The 18,945-nt window shown below is 46.1% G+C and overlaps 1 protein-coding gene across 3 annotated transcripts in view; it reads left to right on the forward strand.

Annotated features, from left to right (window-relative positions):
• The window catches only part of LOC136008094 (mitogen-activated protein kinase kinase kinase 3-like), a 78,871-nt gene that overhangs the window by 40,776 nt on the left and 19,150 nt on the right, over positions 1–18,945 (forward strand). For 2 of the 3 annotated variants that reach the window (XM_065666884.1, XM_065666886.1), the window contains 4 exons: positions 4,875–4,918; positions 5,934–6,033; positions 12,154–12,267; positions 13,358–13,469. In XM_065666884.1, coding sequence (XP_065522956.1) covers positions 4,875–4,918; positions 5,934–6,033; positions 12,154–12,267; positions 13,358–13,469 — 370 coding nt within the window. The remainder of the gene's footprint in view (positions 1–4,874; positions 4,919–5,933; positions 6,034–12,153; positions 12,268–13,357; positions 13,470–18,945) is intronic. The other variant, XM_065666885.1, reaches the window with a different exon arrangement.

Consider the following 18,945-nt stretch of genomic DNA (forward strand, 5'->3'; position numbering starts at 1 on the left):
CTTTGTCCCAGGTGGTTTATGATGCAACCATGGGTTTGGGTGGAAGAAGTGATCCAAAGCCCTTGTCCCTCTGGTGTCTCAGCATGGGCAAATCTATCCTCTGGTTAGGTTTGACAAGAGCAGCTTTAAAAAGCAAGCCACAGAGGTGGGGTCCAACCAGAATACTGTTCCTCATGGCAGTTGAGTTTGGAGGAGGAGGAGGAGAGGACATGATGGGGGGAGTCTGAACTTGGTGCTGGTCTGGGATTCTGCAGTGTGATGGTTTGTGTACTTTAGCTCTCTGTGCCACACTAGTGCACAGGCAGAGGTGGAGGGGCTGTTTCTTCTGCTGGGTGCTTGACTGCAGTCAGTGATATCAAGGTGATGCACCAAGAGTGTCCCGGTGCCATCAGACACCCTTCTCCATGGGCATGGCATTGCTCAGCTTATCTGTACCCCAGTCTGATCAATCCTCTGGATGTTCAGCGGCCAGTGTGCTCAGCACCTTCTGTTCCTCCAAAGACGCTTCCATTTTAGGTCTAACCGCATGTTTTCCTGGTCTCCGTGTGTGCTTTTATTACAAACAGCAGTCAGTTCTTCAGGGATCTCTGTATAAGATCATGATTCACCTCATTTGGAAACACTTTTTCCATTTTTTTCCCAACGTTTTCCTTAATCTAAACCAGTGCACAGGGCTGCTTGCTCCAGCTCTGGGGGCTGAGCTTGGCCGAGCCTGCTGGGGTGCATGGTCCCCAGCCAAGTGGGCAGGAGCAGTTGCCCCTTTCCCCTACTTTGATTCTCCTCAGAGCTTCCTCTGAAGCTTGGCAGTTGTGGGCTTTTCATGAAATTAGAAGTTTTGAGGAGCTAAAAATACCTCAAGGAAAGCCTGGAAAGATGGTGATGGGTTTGTGGCAGCTGTGGTGGCCTTGCTTTTTCCTTTCTGAGGCAGATGGCAAGAAAGAGTAAAATACCATTTGTTAGCAGGGCTGGAGGAAATGCCGGTACAAGTATCTTGGAGAAGAAATTATTCCAGAAACGAAGGGAATTACTGTGGTATTTCCTGTCAGGGTTGTCGCTTGTTTTGTTTGTGTCGCAGTAGGGCCTGCAGGCGCCAGTTGAGACGTGGGGTCCTCTGTGCCCCATGTCATATGGAAATGCATGTGGAGAGAAAGCTGCTCAGGTCATACAACCTTGGAGATAAACATTTAAATTTTGTGCTTGGTTCTGCCCCTCTTCTGCTTCATGGAATGAGTCACAGAAAGTTTGGGTCGGAAGGACCTTAGAGCTCATCCAGTTCCAACCCCCTGCCACAGGCAGGGACATCTTCCACTAGACCAGATTGCTCCAAGCCCTGTCCAGCCTGGCCTTGAACACTGCCAGGGATGGGGCAGCCACAGCTTCTCTGGGCAACCTGTGCCAGGGCCTCACCACCCTCACAGGGAAGAACTTCTTCCTTAGATCCAACCTAAATCTCTCCTCTTGCAGTTTAAAACTATTGCCCCTTGTCCTGTCGCTACATGTCCTTATAAAAAGTTTCTCTCCATCTTATAAAGCCCTTTTTATATATTGAAAGACTGCTCTAAGGTCTCCCTGGAGCCTTCTTTTCCCCAGGCTGGGCTTTTTCTTCACAACCTTGGGCAAGACACCTTGTTCCTTTGTTCCTCAGTTTCCCCTGCTTGCTCTGTCACCTGTCTCAGTAATCACTGTGATCCATGAAACCACTGCGTAAGTCCTCTGCTAGAGCTCAGTGTGTAAGGCTGGTGCCATGTGGCATGGCCTTACCCCTCTCCTCCGCTGTATTTAACACATGCCTTTCTTGGATGTCTCAGCTTGTTCTCCTACATCAACTAATAGTCTCTTGATTGAGGGGAGAACAATGCCGATGTTAACCTCATTTGACATGCGGTGGCAGGGAGGGTAAATAACACCACTGGGATTGTGCAAGAAGGAGTCACTGTTATCTTCATTCTTCATAAAATTACAAAACCGAGTAGGACCAGGCAGCTTCCACCACCCTCACCCCTTCTGTGACCTGCTTCACGCATTTGCATGTTGATTTGAGGTACTTATGGAGAAGGTGCTGGTCCTGCCTTCCCCTCGATCATGTGTTTGAGATGCTGGGTGAAGACTCACATGAGACTTTGCTCCAGCCCTTGGCGGTGCCCCATACTCCCTGTGTAATCTCAAGCCAGTTGCTGCAAACCAGATTTCCATGGGTGTAAAAAATCACAGCCTGCTCTGGCATTTAGGAAGTGCTTTACATCCCTTTGGGACTTCCTAGTGCTTTGGGCACTGCCCACTTATTTCTTTCCCTTCTGTTTTAAGGAAAGAAGTATTTGTTGCTGATAGCAGTGATGAATTTAGTTTTAGCTGTGGGTCAAAAACATGAGGAAGCCAAGGGAAGACTGGAAAATAAAACTGCAATCAACTCCTCAGACTATAGATAAATATGCATCCCTCTTCCAAATGTTTGTGAGCATTGGTCTTGGTTTTGAGAGAGGTGGGAGGTTAGTGTGTTACACTGGGAAAATAAATGTCATTAACAAATGAAGTGGGTTTTCATTCCCCTGTTACAGCCGGTGTGTTTGTTCCTCTGCTCAGAAGTAGAGCTGAGCAGTGTGGGGCAGCTGGCTTACTTCTGTTGGCTTCAAGCCGCGGCACATCAGCCCTGTTGTTGATGTAGAAGAAAAGGATGCAGCAGGGTCATGGCTTATTGTTTTTTTCCTTTTCTTCTCTCTCTGGAGCTTTGTTACGAGTGTTTTGACATTTTCCAGCTACAAGCTGCTTTCAAAACTTATTTGTCTGTGAAATTTGTGTTGCTCAGCATAAACAGGCAGTGTGTGCTATGTCCCAGCTTGGTGGAGCGTTCGGGTCCGCACTGAAAGTGAAACCTGTGTTTTGAAAGGTTTCCTGCAGGGAGGCCGGAGCTGTGTGAGCTTTTTGCCTTACACGTCCTGTTCCTTTGTAAGGAGAAACCTCAAAAGTTACTTGCTCTGATTTTTTTTCTCTTGCCTTAGAGAAGGGCTTTGTGAAGCTACATGCAGTGAACCCGCACCAGCTGATTGACTGCCAGCGTCCAGGAGGGATGAACCAGCCAGGCCCTATGCAGAGTGGCACATACAAACAAAAATTGACATTAAAGAGCCATATCTTTCTTTTCCTTTTCCAACAGAGGTAATCCAAGGTGACAATCCCACCTGTGTTTGTGTGTCCCTCTAGAGTGAGTTGGACATTCAACATTGGGTTGGGTATGGTCACCTCTTCTTTTGAGTTTTGGACTTGTTTAGAGTTAGTTTGGTATCTTTATGCACTGGTCCTGGTTCTAGAAGTGAACCTGGAGTTTGTTCAAACATTGATGGTTCTGGAGAACTGGCTGTTAGGTACTGAGGTGATGTAAGTGCCTGTTTAGTGCAGGCCTGTAGCATTGCTGGACTGCCCCTTTTGGTGACTGTCCCAGCACTGGTTCTTCCCAGCCTTTCTGGAAACACAAAAAATACCATGAGCAGAGCTAAAAAGGATGTGTTTCGGATGATCCAACATGTTTACCCCGAATCCGCCTGGGTATTTTTAAACTTTTCAACCGAATCGCCTCCAGCCTTGACTTCCTGAACTTCGGTGGGTGTTTGCAGAATGCGAGGAGCTGTCAGTTTAAAAATAGACCTTAGGGTGCACGTCCAGCTCAATTTCTTCATTAGAGACAAAGTTGTTTTACTGTGGGTCTGCTTTCTCTCTCAGAGGATGGAAAGTGTGCCTTCATGCGCTGACAATCCAGGGTTAGAGATAAGGCGCTTGCTCAGGAAGGGCTGTCACCCACCCAGTCAGGGATTATCCCTGTGAGATGCAGGCTGCATGGGACTGAGCCTTCCCTGGTGTTACACCTCAGAGGGAGGTGGTGAGCACTTTTTTCTCCATGGGGATAGAACTACTATTTGAGGAAGCTTGTGTGCACTAGTAGGGGTAAAGCTCTGGTTAACTGGGTGGCTAAACCTCATCTGGGAAGTAAAGAGGGTTTTGATTTTCCTTGGAGATCATTGGAAGGTCCTGCAATGAGCCAAGGGGTGCTAGAGGGATGCTTGGCTTCGTCTGAGAAGCTGAATGAATGAAAAGGCTCCCTGTGGTCTTGATCACTGCTAAACGTGCACAAATAGAGGATGGGTTGAAGTGGCTTTTACTAGTCCCTGGTAAACACACAGTTGTTTGTTCAGTCTGCCTGTGACTCTGCTGGCTCTTTGGCCAAACTTAATGATTTCTCTTGGGGTGAGCAACAGGTCAGTTCAGGGACAGCGTTTACTGTATATAGTGAAGTGGTACCTGATATACTTTGCGTTTTGTAGATGCTAACAAAATGACAGCCACCACCACCCTAGCACTATTTCTTTTAAAATCCAAGACTGTTTCTCTGCTTCCATTGTAGGATGCTTGCTTTACTTCTAATTTCTTTGCCCCAAATATTCCTGTGTTCTATTAAGCGTCTTCTGAGCTTTGCTTTGCTTGTTGGGTTTCCAACAGAAAAGCACTGGGGTAAAACCATGGGAAGTGCTGAAGATGGACAAATATCAGACATTTAACATGTTTGGCTCTTTGATAATAGTACTTCTTCCCAACTGAGTTCAGAGCATTCCAAATTTTCCACTTTTATTAATGCATTTCATTAAAAACTACCAGTTACACAGATGAGTGAGTGGCCTCTTGTTTACAGAAGACATTATTCTCTGACAAACATGTTTATCAGCAATGTGGCATTTCCTCAAAGGTGGTGAGTCTAGAGCCACCCTAAATAGACCAGATGCCCAATAGCCTTAGGGGTGTCTCCCCAAGAGCTCCTGTCAGCTTTGGATCTGCAAGGCAATCTGGGGTGCAGTTTGGGACCTAACCATTTTCTGCTTTTCTTTCAGCAGCGGAATGTCAGGATCAAGTTTGAATATGAAGGAGAGAAACGGTATGTACCCAAGCCAGTCCCCCACTTGTATGGGGGCAAACTACTTATTTTACCCAGTGTCATCCTACTGACCTCAGCCATCTGCAGATGAGCTCACAGCAGGATTCATTCCCCTAAAATCAACAGTTTTATATGTGAGGGCTTTGCCTCGTCATCCCATTTGCCACAAGTACCTCCTGGGATTTGCATGCAGGCAAAGTGGTTCAAAGCTGGAAGTCATTAAATGCCTTTACCAGGGACATAGGGTGCACACTTGGATCCTTTTCTCTTTTTAATTCTTGAGCTGTGCTGTACCACAGCTGAGCTGCAGCCCTACAGAAATGTGTCCTTTGATTAACAGCCTATGACACTTACTTAAGATAACCAGATTTTGGGCATGGATCCCATGAAAATAGAGCTGGGAGTTAAAGCTTGCCCGCCCTTCCCTGTTTGACATTTTCATGGAATCACCTCTTCTTGGTGCTTGGTGACTGTGGCAGGGCAGGACACAGGGCTGGAAACTCACAGGCTGATGGTCCAACTTGCATATTAAAGCCAAAGAAAATTGCACTAATGTTACTGTAGGGCTAGACTGTACCTGCTGATATGTATCTATAGAGCTGCTGCATGTGATGGTATGGGAGAGTCACAGGGTGCCAAACTGCATCTCTTCCATCCCTCACCCCTTATTCAGAGCTAATTGTTAAAAATGAAGATGATAAATCACTGACCAGTGCCTGATCCTGGGTCTTCTCTAGCGAAGGGCTACTATACTTCCTTCTCTTCTGCCTATACCCCACAGCAGGGGAAGGAGCAGAGGTGCTGCACTAGGATTTTTGGTAGATATTTTCACAGGGTATGTAAAGTTCCCTTTTGAGCATAGCAGATGAGCAGTATTTCTGTTTGTGAAAGCAAAGAGCAAGCTTTATGCTTCATAGTAGAAGAATACAGGTTCTTCTGTATTGTTAGTCTAATGCCAAGTTCTAGTATGCCTTTACTAAATTGAGACTATTGTTGTATTTGTTTGTGTATACAGGATTATCCAGTTTCCAAGACCAGTCAGATTCAAAGAAGTGGTGCAGAAGGTCACAGATGCTTTCGGACAGACGATGGACTTAGTCTGTGTAAACAACGAGGTACTCTTCTCCTAATTGCTGAAGGGGGAGGTTTAGGGTGCCTGGTGCCCATTTCCTAATTGAGCAGTGGGTTTGTTTTTAAAGCCCTATTTTAGTGTTCATATGAATGTGAAGAAAAATAACCTTATTTTGTGATTCCCAGCTAGTGAGCATGCAAGTGCTGTTGTCTGGACACAACTCAGTTGAATTCTCAGACCCTAAGCCAGGCTCTTTCTTCTCAAAAGTATTTCAATTAAGGCCTGTTAAATGGTGACACAGGAACATTTTCTTTCCCCTAGAACAACAACAACAACAAAAAAATCTATGTAACTCCAACAGGGAAGGAATTAAGTAACTGCAAAGATGGATACATTGTTGGTTGACCTGTGCAGTCAGCACAGCACCTTTGGGGTAATAGGACCACTTTCAGAATGTGTCTGGCTGGTGAGAGCATGCTAAGGACAGACAGGAGAATGGCTGAGACCAATGGCTTTCCTAAGAGACGCATGAAGTGACTGTAGGCTACTGTGTGTCTGGGAAGGCTTCACATCCATCCCATTGTAGGGGCAAGTTGCAGGAGCATGGCGAAATCAGAGCATGATGGGACAGTGCTGCTAATACAGTTCACTTTACACTGACTGTTTTAACCCAAAACCCCAGAATGATATGCATGTTCTTGTGGCTAGGTCTGCAGTGAAACGCGCATCACTGAAGGTTGCTCTAGCAGGTCCTGTGGCCTTATACAGGCGGCCAAGAAACCCTTCGTCTGCGGTCTTTACATTTTAAGGCTTGAAGACATTTCTTCTCCATCCTTCTTTAGAATGGCCACTGTATTTTTCTAGCTTTGTCTTTGAGCCCAGCACTGTGTCTGAAGGGAAGGTACTGATGAGGGCCTTTACCTAGAAGGGGGCAATCCTTGGCATCTGTTTTAGCGTGCTCAGTGTTTTCTTAAGAGGCATCTTGCCATAAGCTGGGCAGGCATCTGAGGTCACTGAACTCTCAAGGTGAGTCTGGCTTTGGGAAGGAGGAGAGTGAGCCAGATGACAAACAGGTGGGCTTTTAAACACAAATTCTTTTGGATCTGTGCTGACAGCTTGCTTGTTCAAGTGTTAGTTGTGTATTACTACTAACAGCCTTTTATTAAAGAATGAATGGGGAGGGAGGTTGCAAAGAGAACTTTCCCTCTCTCTTTTTAAGCTTTCTCCCTTCCGTTTCAACAGAGATTTGATCCACAAAAAAAGTTGCTATTCTTCTGTAATAGGTACCTCATGATACCAAAGTGTCTGCTGAGTTTTGGCTTTGAATCTAGCCAGGTTTCTAATCTTGGGCATTCTCTGTAAGCCCTCCCGGGAAAAGCCTGCCATTGAATTCTCCAGGAATGACTCATTTCATTCCAGGTTTCTTTCCACGGCAAGAGGAATTTTTTCCAACCACAGCAAACAGAAGCTTAAATAAAGCTTAAATAATGCATTTTATTGCATGTTAGAGGCCGTCTTCCTGGGCACGTGCACAGCACATAGCAGGAACATGATTAGCCCTTTGGGTACTCCTGACTACTTAGGGTTGAAGAATGACTTTCTGTGGTTTTGTTTTCTCTGCATAAAAATTCCCTCTGTGAGAACCCACACCTTTGGGAAGAGGTCTGAGCAGTAGCAATTCAGGGTTGTTGCTGTGGAAACATGATGAACAGACAAAAGTGACCTTCGGGGAGGTAGCCTGCATGTCCACGTGGTGACACCTTGGCATTTGGCTCCTAGTGTCTTCTGGGGCAGATTTTTGAGTCTCATGACTGCAAGTCTCAGAGGTAGCCTGACCACAGACTCATTACAAGTAGATGTTTCACTCTCTCTTCATGCTCAGAGGGAACTGTGCAGTAATGCTCTGCTGCCATCAAATGTTTTTCTTGCAGTAGCCCCTTGTAGGCCAAAAATACATTGAGGTCAACAGGGCCCCTACAAAAGCTCACTAAATGTCAGTCCCTGTCCCAGTGAAGCAGGAGTCCTGAAGCCAAGATCAGTGAGATGAGCATGCCAGCTGGGTGGAGCGGGGGCATGTATGAATCACATCCTGGTGGGACCATGGAATCAGCGGGCTTGGACTGGTAGAGATAAGAGTGGGGCCTGACCGGGGATGTACCACATGGGGCACATCTGCATGTCAGTACCAGGCTGGGCTCATCTTTCCAATGAGCAAGACTGCAAAATCTGGCCTGGCCATAGACAGCATGGTTTGGTGTTTGTTAGACAGTCAGAAGCCAGTCTTTCAAACTGAATTTGATCTGTATGCACTGCTAAACAGCTTCTTCAGGTGTGACTGTTACCTTGTCATTTGTCCCAGCTCCATGATCAACTTGTGATGTGACTTTGGGCATAACACTGGACCTTGGTGTGCCACCAGTTCCCTTCTGACCCTCCCCTTGCTTGTCTCCCTGAGGTGGTCCATCAGCATCATTTTGGATGATGGAAGGTTAAAGAGAGTTAAAGCCTGGGGAAGTAGTAGAGTCCCCATTATGTGGGGGGGATGGAGATAAAGACATATTTAACAAGCATTTGTCGAGAATTGTTGGTGCCAGTTGGTTCTGCAATGGGCAGGAAGATGAACTAATTGACCTCTCAGATTTTTTCCCCAACCCTGTTTCCTACTATTCTTCAGCTTTTTGCAGTGTCTTAGAGTGAGGTTTAGTGATACTGTTGTAGTTGGTGAAAACTCACCCTATGCACTCACTTTCTTAGACTGCAGTGGATTGACTGCAAAGTGCCATACTAAAACATTAAGGAACATTTAAACATACTGTTTAAAAGGAAGAAGAAAATCTTATAAGCTTTATTTAGTGAAACTTTTCTGTAAGTAAACTTTGCTGTTCATCACGGCTGCTCACTGCAAACAGAATAAACCCAGTTACTGGAAACGCACCCTGGCAATTATAGACATGGTTCTGCATGAATCTAAATTTAGTTTCATGCCTAATAGATATCTGTTTCTGATATCCACATATGCCACAGTCTGGAAGCCAAATGGAGCAAAATCTATTTGCCAGATGTGGGTAATAGGTAAAGCCAAGCTAAATACTGGCTCCAGTCCCTTTTACAGGAGGGCAATTTCTGCCTGATGTTTTTGGCTTCTCTGAAGCAGGCATGCAAACGCATTAATGTTGTGATATTGGAGTGAGATGGAGTGACCTGCAGAACATTCTGTTCAGAGCAGCAGCAGAGGGATTGCTCTGAAGGCTTGTTAGGAGCTCAGTAAAGGGATGGGTGAGCAATGGGACTGTACTTACAGTGCAGAGTCAAATTCTGCTTAGTGGTGAAATGAGGGGGAGCAGCATTCTGCCATCTCACTTCTGTTTGGGTGAGTGCAGGAGAGAAGGCTTGCCTGCTTGGTGCACCTGTTAGAGCCCTCGTGAACTTCAAGAGGGGTAAGCAGTGCACCAGGGGAATCTCTTTAGCTGTACTGCTTAAGGCAGCAGACTGAGAACAGCTGCAAAGCACTCGGGAGACGTGCAATACCATCTTTGTCTTATATCTGTTGTGAACATGGGTTATTCATTCAGATCTCAAAGTTTAACCATGAACCATGGTCTAACCATTTACTTCATGGACCTCTGCTTGGTGAGTACTTTCATTCATGTTCAAGCCCTGTCCCAGACTGGGAATCTGTTTCCAGCCTTGCTTGTGAGGCCCAGCCCAGACAAGACTGGTGTTGGTGTTTTCTGTAAACCCTCCAGCTGGTTAGGTCCCTTGCTTGGGATCTGAAGGACATCTTCCTGAACTTTTCCCCAACCAGTTTGGTTGAGAACCAAAGTCCCTACAAGCCTGTAGGAAATCCCAGGGCGAAGCTTTCTCAAGAGTTTCTATTGGACTCTTTTTCTACACGAAATAACTAGTTCACAGCCACATTATCCCTCTTCCTGGGTGGATGTGCTAAATGCTTTGCTCTGGAGTCTCTTTTTCTGTCTTTTTGTAGAAACTTCTTTACCACATTTGCATACCTTACACCAGAAGAGCACTCCTAGCTCAAACTGGAGTTCGTTGCTTAAATATCTTTTGAGAACTGGCCTTGTCTTAGCAATTAGCATTCCTTCCAGCAATTACACCTAACAGCTGTATTCTTTCACCTGCTTATCCCATTTCTGGATATCAAAACTCTCCCATGTCAAGCTGTGGGGGTCCTGGGTATCTAATTTGGGACTGTATAGTCTACAGAATAGCTGGTTGTATTAAACTTAGCTGTCGCAGTGCCCCTTTGCAGACCTGGCTTTTAGTATCTTGAAGCTGGGTGCCTACGGTAGGTATAAGCTGAGTGCCTGCTTTCCACAGCTGTAGGAGCTTGGTTTTCTTGGGACATTTTTGGCCCCTCACTACCAGAAAGACATTTAGGTGCTGAAGTGGGTCCAGAGAAGGGTAATGAAGCTGGTAAAAGGGTCTGGAGCACAAGTCCTAAGAGGAATAGCTGAGGGAACTGGGGTTGTTTAGTCTGGAGAAAAGGAGGCTCGGGGGAGACTTTATCATTCTCTCTGTGACTACCTGAAAGGAGTTTGTAGTGAGGTGAGGTCAGCCTCTTCTCCTAAGTAATAAGTGATAGGATGAGAGGAAATGGACTCAAGTTGTGCCAGGAGAGGTTTAGACTGGATATTAGGAAAAACTTCTTCACTGAAAGAGTTGTCAAGCACAGGCTGCCCAGGGAAAGAGTTGAGTCAGTATCCCTGGCAGTATTTAAAAGATGTGTAGATATGTGGCACCTAGGGACTTGGTTTAGTGGTAGGCTTGACATTGTTAGGTTTATTGTTGGACTCGTTGATTTTTAAGGTCTTTCACAACCTAAATGATTACATGGTTCTATGACAATGTTAATCCTGATGTTTATCATATAAAATAGGGGGCCTGCATATGGCTCAGTTCACTGTCTGCAAAATGGGGATGAAAGATAACCTTCCTATCACACAGGAGAAGAGAAACTCAATCCAAACCTTGAGGTGCTCACGCTGTAAAAATAACAGCCTTGTGCGCTTCTAAGATGGTGGTTGATGGGCTCAGGCTATGACCCTTGGGTGGAGGATGGTAGCAGTACAGGAGGTGACTGTAGCAGTTTCCTGAGGTGAAACCTCATCTCTGTTGGCCAGGGCCCACAGTTTTCCTTTGACCTGGTCATCCTTGAACTCCTAGCCTCAGTGCACACAGTCTGAGTGTATTTGCCTGCAGGCCAACAGCCAAACCCTTGGCAACACCCTGGGATCAAAAAGGTAGACACAGGCGGCTTTTGAGTGTCTTTTTCTGTGGTGGTTGATCTGAGGTGTGCTTGCTGTCGCTGGTGGCATGAACCCTCACACCTGAAGGCCTGAGCTGCCTTCCAGGAGTTCTGGGAGCTGTGGCTACTGGTAAGACCAGCAAGAGCCTACTGGGTGTTGTGGCCACTCATTCCCTTTGGTAGGTGGAACTGCTGTGTACTTTGGCACAGGCATAAGTATAACATATGTTGTTGGCTGGATTCAGTGCCAGCGCCCAAGGCAACCTACAGTGTGTAGTTCTCTGTTCTGTTTACCTTGTAAAGAGCAGAAGCTACTGCTGAACCCACGACAGAAATGTTCCCTGATTTCATGTGATGTCCAGACACTAGGGAGACTGTTAGTGTACAGGAACAGCTATAGGGAAGGCCACTGAGGATCTACCAGAGTAAATCCTTGGATGCAGCTTACTGCTTTCTTGAAGCACCATTCTATGGCCATCTTCCCAGGAAGAAACCCAGAAAGAATGTGTGGGGCTGTTTTGGGGCTGAGCAGCAACAGGTCTTGCCTACAAACTCCAAGATCAGAACAGCCCCAGAATAGCAGGCAACAAGCCTAAGGTTTCATCTCAGCCTTCTCCTCTTCCCACTAGCTGAATTGGTGACGTGACCTTTAAGCTCTCTGCTTGCAGATGTTTTTTGCTGTGATTTTTTGCATCTGTTCTGTGGTAGATGAGAACTTGGAAGAAAATACTAGAGCTCAGCAAGCTGGAGGGCATAAGGCATCTGTTTTCTGTGCACCTCTTTGGGTTCCTCCCTTGTCCCCTGATTCCCAAACTGCTCACTGCAAGGACCCGGCTTCCTCTGTTTACCCAAAAGTATGACACTACCATGCTCTGGTGTTTGTTCAATTCCTTCCAGCTCCTGATCCCGCTGAAATCCCAGGAAGATTTGGACAAAGCGATGGAACAGTTGGAGCTGAGCCCTTCCCTGAAGAGCCTGAGGATCCTTGTGAGCGCTCCAAAGAAAGCGAATGTGAGCCCTTCACCTCCTATGCTCTTTTGTATCCGGAGTGAGATGCCTTGTTATTGTGTTGGGGAGTGGAAACGAGTATCCTGATGGTGGAGAGCAAAGGGCAGGCGAGCTGGTCATGAGAGGGGTCAGCCCTGCTCTGGCTCAGCTGCTCAGAAATCCTCCTGTGGTGGCAGTCCAGAGCCTGAGCTCAGCTCCCCTTAGCTCTTCCTGCATCCTGTGAAGGGTTAATACTGTATGGATCCTCAGGCAAGGTTAAACCCCAAGAGAACCCCATGTGCTTTCTGCCTAGGGTTGCTGTCATCATTCCTTGTAGCCCCTCCTTCATATACAGGGTGGTGCCCTGGCCCTTGCCATGCTTTCTGGCAGCATGGAGACTGTTCCCTCCATGTCATGCTGCATTACTGAAGGCCAGGAAGAGCAAACTGGTGAATCCTTCAGTCTCCTGCAGGACTGTCCTTTTTCTTCCCCCCCCCCCCATTTATTTATTTGTTTTTTGTGAGCTCAGTGGTTTTGCAGTTAATCCTGTTAATTTGACCTCGCCTGCGCAGAGTGTCTTGCCAAAGCACATGTCGTGCTGCCCCAAGCACAGGCTGTAAAGCAGGGATTTGCAGATGTTGCAACTCTGTTTTTTTTTCTTTATATTTCCTAGAAGTACTGGAGAGTCTGAGAGTCTTGAAATTCATAGTGCTTGTCCCCATGCTGCTGCTGCTGCTCACAGCTCCTGGAACTTCTGCACTCCTTTTGAAGACATAGGGAGCATGGAGGAGAGGCTCTGATTTGGGGGCAAATCTGGGTTCAGGCCAGGGATCAGGTTTTTTACCTATCTGGAAATAATGCAGTGCAGGAGCAGTCTTCTGGCAGCTATCTGTATTTACCATTACCAACTGGAGTTTAATTAGAATATTTCAGTAACAGATGTGAATTGTTCGTGAACGACCTTTGGGGGCACTCTAGATTACTTGCATGTCTTTTTGGTTGGTTGGTTTTGTTGGGTTTTGATTTTGTTTTTAATAGTTCTTGGGTAACATTGTCATGGTGTGTCCACAAGTGCTCTGGCCAAGTCTAATCATTCCCTTTGTCTGATTACCAGCTCCTCCAGCCGAACAACAGCAAACAACACGAAATGAGGATCTCCAGATCCATGGGTGATATCATGGGATCCCTGTACAAAGACTCTGAGAGGACGCGGAAGTATTCAACAGGTCAGCAAAATGCAGTACTCTGTGGGGTGTTTTATGTTATTACAAGCTGGCCACCATCTCCTTTCTCTTTTCTGTCACAACTCTGTACCTGCTGCAGTCTGGATGGCTACCCTGATGTCTCCCATCGATAACTCAGTGTAGTTGCTGCTTATCCTCAGCCTGAGGAAGAGTCTGCAAGCTACACAGGTCAGATGAGGTTGTACTGAGCAGAGTCATGTTGGACATGAAAGCTAAGAAGAAGAGGGGATCTGAGGTGTAATTTGATGGGGGAAATGCAGTGATAAAAATCTCCAGTGAATTCAGTGCTACTGAACTCTATCAAAGTGAAGAGTGAGGATCTACAGAAAGCCAAGACTTTTTTGAGGCCTTGACATACTCCTTTAACTACCTGCTGTTGTTCTCTCCTCCTTTCCCAGTTAGGAGGATAATATAGCTGAATGCACTTGGGCTTCTTTGCTTCTGAGCTGGGATCAGCTTCCCCACATATGAAGCTTCACAGATATGTGTCTCCATGCCATCAGTCTGTTCTTGCTTGTCTGTGGTAGCTGCTTTTCTGGTTTCTCAGGAGAATGGATGTGTGCAGTGTTTTGCAGTGGTTTCAGATGAAGGGGAGCATCCCTTCCTTCAGAAGTGCTGGGAGTAGGTTCCTGCAGCCTCCAAAGCCTGGAGGGACTGAAGTTTATTTGTAGCATTGTGTGGTCTTTTGTTTGTTTTTTGTGTTTGAGTTTATGCTTTACTTGCTTTCTAAAATGCTCTAAGCTTTTTGAAATAAGTACTCTTGATAAGCTGTCTGTTAGAACCTTTTGTGTGAAGAACCTTGTAGAATTCTGTAGAGAGCAGGGTGCCTTGTGCAAAATTGGTGTAACAACCCTATAATTTATTAATTTTACAGCCTGTAGTCAGAATAATGATTTTGTCGTACAGTGACTGTTTTCTACCATGTCTGTGGGTGCTGGTTACAGGGTAATTTCTATAGGTCCCTACTGTTTTCATGCAATGATTTGACAGCTGTAGAAATGACCACATCAGAGCCCTTAAATAAAGTGGGACGTTCTTATACAAATATGCATAAAGATATATTTAATCCTTCAAGCATCCTCTGTATTTATATGGCAGTAAACACTTCCAAACTCTTCTCTGTACAACAAAAGTACATTTTTCTCCAAGGATTTGCCTTTTTTCTCTCATATATCCTGTGGTTTGCTGTATCTCAGATGATACATAGGAAATGTTCTTCTAGGGTAGGTCCAGCATAGCCCCTTGTGCAGCCATGCGTGACTCTTACTGAAGCCAAGGGTGGGTGACAAGAACTCTCTTTGGGCCTTATGTTGCAATGTACTAGGCTTGTCTTTTTCTACTGTGGCTTTTTTTTTAGCTCACACTGCTCTTGAGAGTTTGCCCAAGGTCTGACAGAGTCACTAGATTACCCAGAATGAAATGCATGCACAAATACATAGTAAGGCACAGAGACTCAGCAGAAATTGTGCTTGAGTGAAACATCTCTGCTGCTTTCTTTCTTTTTGGCACTTGTTAAGCTGTTAATGTAAACCAGCAAAGAGCTGTGGCACCGAGAATTGTCACTGATGTGTGAACTGAGCGTGATGGGCAGAATTGATTCCATATGTAACTGTGCTAGCTACAAGATTAGTTATTGCAAAGTTAGAATTTCACACTAACTTCTGTGCCATGCTTTGGCATTTTCTGTTTTGGAGCTGCTGTAATAGCAAGAGAGCCCCTGACCAGGTCTTCACTACTGACTGTGAGATGTCACTGCCTTGAAGAGCATCCTGTAGATAAGGCAGACAAAGGAAGAGATGTCAGCTCTGCAAGGGTGAGAGCCTGAGGTACAGATGGATTTTGAGGGAATGCCTGAATAGCAGAGTGGAGGAAGGGGTGTAACACGCTGGTTTAAATCTAGGTAATGGATGAGGAGGACCAGGCAGCACCAGATGTAGGATGCAGAGTGTTAACATTGAGATATTCAGTAGGGTCTGCATGCTGATTGGTAATGCACCAAAACCAGTGTCCTTGATGCTGTTAGGTAGCAAAGGTAACCAGCCCATGCTACAGTCATCCTTCTGGGTTTATTTCCATGCAGACAGTCAGTCTTGGTCTTTGTTTGAAAAGCAGTTGCAACAAACCCTTTGCATGGTAACAGCACACCAGATTCTTTCTGGAGTTTCCTGGGTCTGTATGGAGCTACTGCTGCTCTGCTTAGGAGGTTTTTGCAAGCCAGGAGATTAATTTATTCTGACCTTCTGAGCCAGAACTGGGTAATCTAACAGCTGGGCAGAAAGTCCAGCAAGCCAAAAGGGATCACAGTGTTTCAAATGGAGCATAAAACTGAACATCAGGCAACAGACAGAGATGATCCTGTGTTGCGGTTCCCTGACCCAGGGATTTCACTAAACGTGGTGGATAGTCAAAAGGCAGCCTTAAGAGGCTGGGATTTCTGTAAGAGAAATGATTATTCACTTCCAGCTGCACGGTTTTTCAATGTTTGCTTCTCCTGTCATCAAAGTATTTGCTATCAAGAGAGGATCCTAACTCAGTTCAGCTTTTCTCTTGAAACCACTTTTAAAGGAACATTGAAAGTGGCTTTATAAGAAGAGGTGGTTCAGGGTCATGTTCTCAGTGTTTCTGAGATGTCTTATGTTTTTCTGCTGACTTTGCCATGTAAGCAGCAGCAGAAAATAATGAAAGTGCATGTTGTTGGCACAAGCACATTGGAAAAGGGGGGGCAGATGTTCTGAGGAAGATTTGGCTATTTTTGCTTCTGGACAGAAAATGTCTTGATTTCATGTCCCTGAAAAACCTTGTGCAAAGTCAATATTTTTATTTCTTCTTTTTTTTTTTTTTTTCTTTCTCTCTGTAAACTTCTAAAGCTGAACCCCTCCCCCCCCCCTTTTTTGGTTTTCTTTTTTTTTTTTGGTGAGGGGGTTGGGTGTGCAGAAAATGTTCCAGTCTCTTAGTGACCGGCATCTGCAAACATTCAGCTGAGTGCCAGGATACTTTGGCCAAAATGTATTTGGGTTCTGGATTTTCGGGTAACTGAGGGTTGTTTTCATGTACTTTGAGGACATACATATTTCAGAGCATTATCCACAAACGACTTGAGAGCCCCATTCCACCATTTCAGTGGAAACATTTGCTAAAAGCTTTCTTCTAAAATTATTTGTAATTTATTTTGTTCATGGTGGCAGACCAGGTTGCTGAGCTGTGGCATCACGTGCCTGCCAGTCCCTTCCAGACCAGGAGTTCATGCTGGCTGGGTCTGGGCTATCAAATATGGACCAGCCGTGGGAGCAGAAGGACTTTCACCTCAGAGAATTGCCACTGCAGTGATGGTGCCCAGGTTTTCATGGGTGCCTGGACACTTGTGCAGCATCATCTAACCCCCACTATAGCACACTGAGAGATTTTAAATACAGATCTCTGCAGAGAGATGGTACAAAGACTTTGCTGGCTAGATAACTCTGGCAAACAAAGGCCTGGACATACCTGTGCTTTTAAATTCACAAGGCCAGGACAGAAGAACTGGCTGGCTATTGATGAAGTTGCTTAACTGTTAGCATATTCCCTGCACAACCCAAACCATGACTGCCATCCTATAAGTACCCAGGTACAGACTGGGGCAACATGGGCTAGGGACCTGTTCCAGGAGGTGGGATGGATGATACCCCCTCTGTTTTGAGGAGAATTTGGCTGTGTGCATCATGCCAGCTGCTTTAGGGCTGGAAAACGGGCCCTGTCCTGCTTATTAGGACACCCTAAAGTTTGCCTTAAGTCAAGATGCGGGATTCCATCCTCAGAGGATCAGTGTGGAGAGGATGGAGATTTGGACCATGTGCTCACACCTCTGCTCGATGGTGACAGAGTGAGAAGTCTCCTGAAGGTTTATCTCCTCTTTGTGTGCTGCTGCATCCTGAGCTCCGTGTTTCTGCCAGGGCTCAGAGGAACAGCACATGTTGACATGATGTCCCTCGCCTGGCTCTGGCGACGTCATCCCAGGGCTGGGCTCTCTGTGGCTGCAGCTGTGAGTATAGGCAGCTGCCAGCAAACCCTCCCCAGCACTGGCTTTTGAGGGGCTTCTTCTCTCCATCAGGAGCCCTACTTGGTGCCAATCAGTGATGAAGTTTAGGGAAGAACCTGCAAGGGCAGGGAAGGGGTGAAGTGAGGCAACATGGAGATGGAGGGAAGCCAAGCCTGGCATAGGGGAGCTGGCTGTACATGCAGCACCACAAACTTGCACATACTGCATGAAAGACACTTCTTAAATAAAAATAACAGAAGAGAACATGAAAGACCCCAGTACATGCCAGCAGTGACTGTAAGTCTCCGTGCTGGCCTGGTTCACCCTGCTCAGGACATGCTGTGCTCTAGTCTCAAATATATGGCTTTACATTACTGTCTGTAACATGGAGCAGGAATCCTTTCCCAAAGCACCTTGCTCCAAAGGGTAACCCGGGTCAGATGCTCAACTGGTGCCAATCTGCAGAGTTCTCTGAGTTCAGGAATCCTCAACAGAGCTACTGAGATCAGAGTCATGGAATGTTTAGGGCTGGAAAGGGCCTTAGATGCAACCAGCATTTGGCTTCTAAAGAAGTCCCTCACAGTCTGCCCTACCTGCACTGGGTCTGGGGACTGGAGCTGACATATAATCCTGTAAACCTCAGGAGGACAGTCCCTTAGGGATCTCCTCTCTCTGCCTGATGCTGCTGCTGTTTTTTGAGTATCGGATCAAGTGTGAAGAACATCCATGATGTGCCAAACAGGCACATCTGGGCTTGTATGTCAGTTTCTTCCTCTGCTTCTGGGTGGGTAAAGCAGCATTACCTAATATATCCAATATGCCTTGTTTTGCCCTCACTATGCATTAAGCCTCTCATTGAGTACCACAGTTGTTGTCTCTCCATGATCCCTATTTTCCAATCCGCCCCCACCAGCAGCACTGAGATTGCCTGAGGTTTTGCTAACATGGTAGGGCCGAAGAAAGGAATCAACGTTGACCTCCGGGGCTCTGCTCCCACTACCTCCCTGTGTTCCTCCAGGGCAGATGGACATAAATGGATGTGAAGCAGCAGCAACCAGTTGTCCTGGAGGTCTGAGCTACATAAATTACTTGGAGCAGCTCTTCTACCCAAACAGTCTGAAAGGGATCTGGTTCAATCCAGCAGTTTCAAAGCATGCAAAAGACTAAGCATTTTGCTTAACTTCCTTGCCTGCTGGGAAATGGCTAGTGTCTTATCCACTCTTACAGTTTTTGGCAGGAAATGTGGCTCTGGAAGGTCAAACACAACTGACCTGATGGCTGGGAGTAGTTGTTACAGGCAAAGGCTTACTGTGAGATCATGCAAAGTCTCCACACTTGCGATAAAGCGCATTTAACTCCCTGGGTTCAAAATCAAACAGGGCATGTACAGCCCTTTGTAAAATCTGGGTCAGAGACTTCCTGGGCAATGGGTGGGTTGTTGCA

The sequence above is a fragment of the Lathamus discolor genome, chromosome 2 (assembly GCF_037157495.1).
Source record: "Lathamus discolor isolate bLatDis1 chromosome 2, bLatDis1.hap1, whole genome shotgun sequence".
NCBI lineage: Eukaryota > Metazoa > Chordata > Aves > Psittaciformes > Psittacidae > Lathamus > Lathamus discolor.